At 36.6% G+C, this 9,259-nt stretch overlaps 2 protein-coding genes across 4 annotated transcripts in view; one reads left to right on the top strand and one right to left on the bottom strand.

Moving 5' to 3' along the window:
• Positions 1 to 9,259, bottom strand: part of phox2a (paired like homeobox 2A) — a 180,303-nt gene that overhangs the window by 5,396 nt on the left and 165,648 nt on the right. The gene's annotated exons all lie outside the window — the stretch shown is intronic.
• Positions 8,233 to 9,259, top strand: part of si:ch1073-429i10.1 (delta(14)-sterol reductase TM7SF2) — a 16,781-nt gene continuing 15,754 nt past the window's right edge. For 2 of the 3 annotated variants that reach the window (XM_051664997.1, XM_051664995.1), the window contains exons 1-2: positions 8,248 to 8,407; positions 8,584 to 8,616. In XM_051664997.1, coding sequence (XP_051520957.1) covers positions 8,590 to 8,616 — 27 coding nt within the window. In that variant the 5' untranslated portion in view covers positions 8,248 to 8,407; positions 8,584 to 8,589. Of the gene's footprint in view, positions 8,408 to 8,583; positions 8,617 to 9,259 lie in introns of all 3 variants that reach the window. The other variant, XM_051664996.1, reaches the window with a different exon arrangement.

Here is a 9,259-nt window from a genome sequence, read left to right as displayed (position 1 = left end):
CCGCTTATACCGCGGTTACCACATGTAGGGCTTTTGATTTCCGAGATTTGAAAAAAAGGGACATAATCATTGAATCCTGGTCGTCAAAATGGCATTAGCTATAAAACGTCTCGGAATTTGTTATGCTCAGTGGGTAGCGCTGTTGCCTCACAGCAAGAAGGTCCCCGGTTCGAGTCCTGGCTCACCCAGGGATTTTCTGTGTGGAGTTTGCATGTTCTCCCTGTGTTCACGTGGGTGTTCACGTGGGTGTCCCCCACAGTCCAAAAACATGCAGGTTAAGTGAATTGGAAACTCTAAATTGCCCGTAGAGTGTGAATGTGTTTGTCTGTGTGTGTTAGCCCTGTGATGGACTGGCTACCTGTCCAGGGTGTTTCTCTGCCTTCAGCCCGAGACAGCTGGGATAGGCTCCAGCACTACCCGCAACCCTTAATAGGTCCAGTGTCTATAGAAGATGGATGTGCCAGGGTGGTCGACTAGTCAATTAGTAGGATTGACCACTAACATTTATATTTTCAGTGGTGGTGGTTTTAATAGCAGACGCAATTCTCAAATTAATTGAGACGGCATTCTTTTTCAGAGCGTGATGATGGCTTGTTGTACTTAACAGTGAGGCTAACGGAGCCTAATTATACTTTTATTGGTTCCTTAACACCGACTAGTCGACTGGTCGTTCAGACAACCCACTGACTATGGTAGTTTTGTACATCCCTAGTTTGAATGCCCAAAAAATCAAATTAAAATTGCAACATGTCCTAGTGTGATTATTAAACTGCAAAAGGCTGCGATTTAATTAAATATATAATCTGCATGTGCTGCATGCTTCAAAATGAATGTGTGTGTTGAATTCGGTAAAAATAACCATTGAGTAACCACAATATACATCATGTCGTGTGTTTTTCCTTAAATATTACACCCGTTGGGCACATAAAATGTCCTGGAAAACTGTGCTTTGAAAAGAGTGGGAACCCTGTTTTGCATCTTTTTTGCAATAAATGTGCATTTTCATGTTCAAGATATTTTTTTAAATGTGTATATCACACATACTGTCAATTACAGCTACAGTAATCAGGTAATGTTTTGAGGAGTATCAGTTTCTTTTTCAATTATGTATTTTTCCGTTTAAGGATATTGTCATCTCTAAAGCTCATATTACTTAAAACATTTATAATTCTCTCTTGTTTAGAACAGAAATACTCAGTAGCAAACGGGCAAGCTAGCTGGGCTAGCATGAAAATTCATGCTACTGTTACAGAAGTTTATTATAAGCATTAAAGACATAGCCTTTCCTGAAGTCTGCATAGAACTGTCAAATTTAAATGGGCCTTTTACTAAAATGCATTGGTTTGGATTTACTGCTATGGACACCTCTAACGCTAGCATACGTTAGCTTGATCAGTTTGGCTACATTAGTGATTGGTGAATGGAAATGCTTCTACTAGAGACCGAATTCTGAGTGTTTGCTCATATTTTACAATATGTGAAGCTACTGAACTCTAATGTGTTTTGTGCACATACTATATGTGATCATTCCAGACACATAATACAGTGTTTTAGCCCTGACAGTATGTATTTTAACACCTCGTTTTCATTTTTTTAAATGTCTTTTGTAATTTTAAAGTGTGTATTGTTTTTATATTATTTTTTCAGATATTTTGACTTATGTATTGTATGACTGTTGCATTGAAACTGGAGAAATTGACCAATTAGTGGACGATGGAACCTTTATTGTGTATTTTATTTTGGTGCACTTTTTAAACAACTGCTTACCATCTATTTGTTTTAGCTTGTTTTATTTGTTCTTTGAAGGATCATTTGTCTCTATGTAATGTGTATAAGCTAACCGTTGACTGCTAGAAAATGAGATAACACCTTTACAGATTGAGCTCTTGAAGTATCCACATCCCACTACATGGAAAGCAACTTCCTGCATTGCTGTAAGAGCGTCCTGCCTCGTGAACATATGAAAATGGATGATGTTTGGTGTGAGAAACGCATTCTTCCATACTGCTTTTCTTTTAACTCATTTAACTCTCACTGCATGTGTTTTTATTTGGCACACAGTTATATGCCTGAGTCTGGTGAAGTGGCCAACAATATCACAATATCCAGTTTGTATATGGGAATCTATTATTAAAACATCAAATACTCATGCATTGTATTGTTATTTGGTATTAACTAATATGAATTAACATTTGATTAATTTGTAGCACCAGATGTATTTATTATTACATTTACATGTATGCATTTGGCAGATGCTTTCATCCAAAGTGACCTTGACAGTGCAGTCAATGTATTTATTGGATCAGTGTTAGAACTAGCATTTTTGTTCGCAAGCCTTATTAATTATTAATAATACAAATTCTTACAGAGATCTGAGGACCTGGAAGAAACGTGCAATTTACCAAACTGTTCCAATTCGTAATAGTGCAGGAGAGAATTTGCTCCTGGTACTTGCAAATTAAGTGAATTAATCAAGTGTCATCCTTTCGCTAGAAGATCTAGTCCCTGACTATGGCAAGCCCTTTTGACTTTTAATCATTCGCAGGATATGAATTATTGTAATCATCAATTCAATTTTCACTAGTTAGAATGATAATTCTTGATATCAGAAATGTAGTTTCTACTAGTGAAAATTCCCACTAGTAAAAACTGTAATGCTTGATATCTGTCATTCACTCCCACTGAAAATGCAATTACAGATATCTACAATTAATTTCTTACTAGTTGAAATTCCAGTTTCTCATATCAGCAATAGAGGACAGGGCGGGAATTTTTTTTCCGAATTAGTTTTGCGTGCCCTCGCAATACATTTACCATTTGTTTACTAAAACAACCATATTTTAACCTTGATATTCATTGTAAAAAGACTACAGTGGAGGCGAGGACGTGGTCGAGCATTCGTCTGGGGAGAGAGGAAGCGGTAAGGGTTACCTGAGATAAATTGCTGGTAATTGCTGTTTCTATGTTCGCAGTGAGAGACGGGTAAAATAAAAAAAGGCCAGACATCAGAGTGAGGGAAAGAGAGCCCAGCTGAAGCTACATGTGTGTTGGTTGCTGCCAATCCCACTAGTTATATCGTTTGAGTGTTGATCTGAAGCTTTTCCATTACGCAAAACTATTACGAGTGAACGCAAAACTATTACGAGTGAACGCAAAACTATTACAAGTGAACGCAAAATTATTACTAGGGAACACAAAACTATTACAAGTGAACGCAAAACTATTATAGTGAATGCAAAACTATTACTAGGGAATGCAAAACTATTACTAGGGAACGCAAAACTATTACTAGGGAACGCAAAACTATTATAGTGAATGCAAAACTATTACTAGGGAATGCAAAACTATTACAAGTGAATGCAAAACGATTACAAGTGAACGCAAAACGATTACAAGTGAACTATTACAAGTGAATGCACAACTATTACAAGTGAATGCACAACTATTACAAGTGAACGCCAAACGATTAAAGTGAATGCACAACTATTACAAGTGAACGCCAAACGATTACAAGTGAATGCCAAACGATTACAAGTGAATGCACAACTATTACAAGTGAACGTCAAACGATTACTAGGGAACACAAAACTATTACAAATGAACACAAAACTATTACAAGTTAACGCAAAACTATTACAAGTGAATGCAAAACTATTACAAGTGAATGCACAACTATTACAATTGAACGCAAAACTATTACAAGTGAATGCACAACTATTACAAGTGAACACAAAACTATTACAAGTGAACGCAAAACTACGCAAAACTATTACAAGTGAACGCAAAACTATTACAAGTGAATGCAAAACTATTACAAGTGAACGCAAAACTATTACAAATGAACACAAAACTATTACAAGTGAACGCAAAACTATTACAAGTGAATGCAAAACTATTACAAGTGAACGCAAAACTATTACAAGTGAATGCACAACTATTACAAGTGAACGCAAAACTATTACAAGTGAATGCACAACTATCACAAGTGAATGCACAACTATTACAAGTGAATGCCAAACGATTACAAGTGAACGCCAAACGATTACTAGGGAACGCAAAACTATTACAAGTGAACGCAAAACTATTACAAGTGAACGCAAAACTATTACAAGTGAATGCACAACTATTACAAGTGAACAAAAAACTATTACAAGTGAACGCAAAACTATTACAAGTGAACGCAAAACTATTACAAGTGAATGCAAAACTTACAAGTGAATGCAAAACTATTACAAGTGAATGCACAACTATTACAAGTGAACGCAAAACTATTACAAGTGAACGCACAACTATTACAAGTGAATGCACAACTATTACAAGTGAACGCAAAACTATTACAAGTGAACGCAAAACTATTACTAGGGAACGCGAAACTTATTGCGAGGGAACGCAAAAATATTATGAGGGAACACAAAACTTATTGTGAGGGCACGCAAAACTATTTCAGAAAAAAAACATTTTTGATATCAATAATTACATTGTTACTAGTGAAAATGTCTACTTTTAATATCAAGAACTGAATTGCAACTAGTAAAAATGCTAATTTTGAAATCAATAATTCGGTTTTCACTAATGACAATGTTAATTTCTGATATCTGTAATGTGATTGTTACTAGTAAAAAAGCCATTTTAGATATCTTTAATTAGTCTACAATTGTTGATATGTTAAAATTACAATCCTGATATTAAGAATTAGAATTGAAAATTGAATTGTTGATATCAAAAATTCATATTCTGCAAATGAATAAAAGTCAGTTTGGCTTGCTATACCCTGACAGGTAAACTGCGGTTAATAGTTGGTCTCTGTTGGTGCTGTTCAGTGATATAAGCACTTGTGAACAGGTGTTAATTCAGCGTGTTTCTTGTATCAAAGACTTTTGTCGTTAATATACTTCCATATTTCACGTCATAGCTTTTTTAGTACAGTTTTGTGTATTGTAGCACAAATAAAACGCTGTGTGACCAATTAGCATCAGATTCACAAGAAAATTCGTAAGAATGTTCCTCAGTGCAATTCTTTAAGTTCTCACATATTTTCTTAAGAACATCTAAAAAGAAATTTTAAGAATAAAATGACAGACTTTGACATTGTCTGATTATAAGCCTGCTCATGAGGTTGCCTTGTGTAAAAAATTCAATATTTCAACACTGGTAAATCGTAATGATAAATGTATCTATCTGTTAACATTTTTTAAGTTGCAAGCATTTCGTGATCATTTTGTTTTATATAAATGCTGGATGTTTCTATGGACTGTAAAGATCACGGAGAGAGACTTAGCAGAGACGGGTCACTTCTATTAAAATGAATGGGAGAAATTGGAACGGTCAACGGATGTAGAAAAGGAAGTCCCGCCTAACAGGTAAAAGAGCCTTTTAGATACAGACATCGCCTGTCAATCAACTCAGGAACGCGCATGCGCATTAGCTATACAAGCTGGGAAAATAGCGGGTTTTTTTGCATAATCTGAGGTAAAGACGCACATTTTATAATTCCAGTATTGTCAGATTTTACTGCTGATTTGAAATATGTCCTTTGATCGTAATCTTGACCAACCGTCTCGAGATTTCTGTTTTCCCCCATTCAAGTAGATCAGAGCTGCACTATCATGACTGGAAATAACCTCCCGAGAGCGTCCCAAAGATGCCCGACAGTGGACTGACTCGCTAGAAAGCTCATCCGTTTGAATTGACTAGCATGATTGTCACCACATTAAGAAGCTTCAAAACAACATTTATTGTTTGAATTTCATTATAATATTAACATGGTTTGAACGCTGAACATAAAAATAACATAAAACACAATCCAGTAAAAAATGTGTTTTAGTCTAAAATTTCGACATAAACAGCCAATTACGACTTCCGACTCAACATGATCGACCTTATCACATTTAAAAATCAACTGATTTTTAAGATAATTGTGAGGTTATCCTTACTTTAAGATGTTATTTATTTTTGTTTTTTTTTTTTAGTGTTTTCCTTAACAAGCTTAAGAAAAAAAAAGGTTTTTTTCAGGAATACAAAATATTCACAACTTTTTTCTTAACTTAGAAATTAAGAAGAAAATGGCAGAAATTTGCCTTCTTAAAGGCGCGGTTACATTTACATTTGCACTGCGAAATTTCAGAGGTGAAATACAGTCATCTCAATGGGAATCTATGCAATCGACTTCCGGTGGCGTAGAATTTCCCCTCGCAGATTTCATGTGGAGTTCAAGTTTGGTGAATTTTAATGCTTTGACCAATATTAATATAAAAATGTGTTTTTTGCTGGTGTCATGCACGCTTGACATCCAACCGTACTATCGTCGTCCGCGGAATTTTGCTGTGCAAAGTGAAATGTGACCACACCTTAACCCTAACCATGTGTGGAAATGTTGCCCCCTTCTGGAGATGGGCCAGCCCCCTTCTTGAGTATCCCCGCACCCTTCTGGAGTTACCCCGCCCTCCTTTGGAGATATCACCCCCATTTGGAGATTGAAATACAGTCATCTCAATGGGAATCCGCGCAATCGTTAATTCTGCCGGTGCCCATGGCGAAGACTTTTCCCTCGTGGATTTTGTGCAGAGGTCAAGTTTGGCTAACTTTGACAGGCGAATTCACCGTTATTCACAATAGCACCATCTTTGATTTTTGATGGGAATATCAATGAGGCTGTGAGGGATAGACGTTTACAGTCTCTTCTATGGGTTGTACAATTGTTTAAAGTGTTTTTTGGATCATTCTACTGACGAAACATTGAAATAATATCTTTCCAAGAAATTTCAGTATGCAAAAACTCCAGACAACTATATGTGATTCATTTTTGACTTTATACAGTGCATTAAAGAGATGGTAAATCTATCCATCACAGCCTCACTTTAATTCCCGACAAAAATCAAAGATGGCGCTGCTGTGAATAAGGTCTATTGGTCTTTTTAGAGTAGATGTGATAACAGAGGCGATTTCTTTAACTTCACTCTCCCAGAGAATAAAGTACAGCGTTAAAAAGAGGCTGCATTGGGGGTCTGGGTAACTCAGCGAGTATTGACGCTGACTACCACCCCTGGAGTCGTGAGTTTGAATCCAGGGTGTGCTGAGTGACTCCAGCCAGGTCTCCTAAGCAACCAGATTGGCCTGGTTGCTAGGGAGGGTTGAGTCACATGGGGTAACCTCCTCGTGGTTGCTATAATGTAGTTCTCGTTCTCAATGGGGCGCGTGGTGTGTTGTGCGTGGATGCCGCGGAGAATAGCGTGAAGCCTCCACACGCGCTACGTCTCCGCGGTAACGCGCTCAATAAGTCACGTGATAAGATGCGCAGATTGACGGTTTCAGACACGGAGGCAACTGAGATTCGTCCTCCACCACCCAGATTGAGGCAAGTCACTACGCCACCATGAGGACTTAGAGCGCATTGGGAATTGGGCATTCCAAACTGGGGAGAAAACACGCTCAACATCCGTCCAGGTCTTCTTCGCCCACAGAATTTCACTATGCAAAGTAAATGTGACCGCGCCTTAAAGGAATAGTTCACCCAAAAATGAAAATGTGCTGATAATGTACTCACCCTCAGGCCATCCAAGATGTATCTGAGTTTCTTTCTTCATCAAAACAGAATTTAAGATTTTTAGGATTTCATTTCAGAAAATGGAGTACATTCACTTTCATTGTTTAGAGGAGGAGGCCTGAAATGAAATCCTTAAAATCTTAAATTCTGTTTTGATGAAGAAAGAAACTCAGATACATCTTGGATGACCTGAGGGTGAGTAAATTATCAGCACATTTTCATTTTTGGGTGAACTGTTCCTTTAAGAACGTTTTGTGAATCCGGCCCCAGGACCGTAACCATTCGTTTCATAAGCAGGGGTCATGTCAATCAGCTGTTTATTATCCCAAAATTATTTTATTATGTGAGTAAAACAGAGAGTGTGGAGTTATATAAGAAACTAGCACAGCTATGTAAGAAATCACTTGCCTTGGACAACTGTTTGACCGCAGAATTTCACGATGGACCAATCAGAATCAAGTGTTCCAGAGATCAGTGTAATAATGTGCAGGAATGGCAACTGTTTTACAATAGAAACTGCTGAATTTATTTTTGCACTTATCTTTATTAGTGAGTGAATTTTAGTGCATGTGCTTATTAAGAAGGAAGGAAGTCTAACTCAACTTCACTGATTTACAAGTTGTCCGTTGAGCGTTTTCTGTTATTGCAGTCCACAGATAATGCAACACATCAGTTATGTGTGGTAATGGCTGGAATATAAAAACATTGTGGCATTTCAGCATGTGTTCTAGACCTTTGAAGGAGACAGCAGTGTGAAGTTTGTCTTTCTCTACCTCACAAAGAGTCACCCTACCTCTGGTACATTTTCTTTTTTTTTTTTCATCAAAGTCATTTGATGGTACAGATTCTTCATTTTAATCTGTGGTGAGTGTAAAGACATTAGACCACATTCACGAAACAAGTGTAGAATGAATCTCTGTGTGAAGTGTTTGAAAAATAATGATTGCATAAATTGTCTCATTGAACTGAATGTAAAATTTAAATTAGTTCTTGAAGAGACGTGTTTGTGTTTTTTTTTTTTTTTTTTTTTTTTGGCACAGGAAATAATGAAGATCCACAATCAAGACCATCAGGTAAGCTTGTTAAATGAATCTAAAGAAATGTCACATATATGAGTGTTTCTTTTAGCACTGTGGACTTATAGAAAGTCTCATTAAAACATTTGTTCACACTCTCACTAGTTGATTTAATTAGTCTGCTAACATCGTCCAACAGTGTGTGTTCATGCATCACAGGAGATTTATGTCATTCATTTCCACATTTTTAATCTTTTCAATTATAATGGCTAAAGCTAATGTCATAGCTAACATTTGATGTATTCTAAATACACACAATTAAATCATACTTTCACACTTTTTTAGTAATTTGGCAAAATTGTTCAGCTTGAATGACGGCCAATAAAAAGTGATATTTCTCTTGATTTGTCTCATATTTCATGCTCTTCACTGACACTTTTGTCCACTTGGTTAACAAGTACACTAACTTCTGAACAAACTTTATTAGGGGTGAAACTGTTTGGTGTGCTGGCAACTGTGGGACAGTCGTTATTTTTGAAAAATGTATAGAAATCATTTTCACACAGTAAATACTGAAATGGCTTGTGTTTATTTCACTCTTTGTTTAGATGATCATAGTTTTAACTCTTGTGCATTGTTCATTTGTGAGTCACACTTGTGGTGTTTGTGGGTCAAAAATGACCCGAACATGCATGTAGAT

This window comes from Myxocyprinus asiaticus, chromosome 31 (genome assembly GCF_019703515.2).
Source record: "Myxocyprinus asiaticus isolate MX2 ecotype Aquarium Trade chromosome 31, UBuf_Myxa_2, whole genome shotgun sequence".
NCBI lineage: Eukaryota > Metazoa > Chordata > Actinopteri > Cypriniformes > Catostomidae > Myxocyprinus > Myxocyprinus asiaticus.
This window is presented reverse-complemented; position numbering and strand designations above follow the sequence as displayed.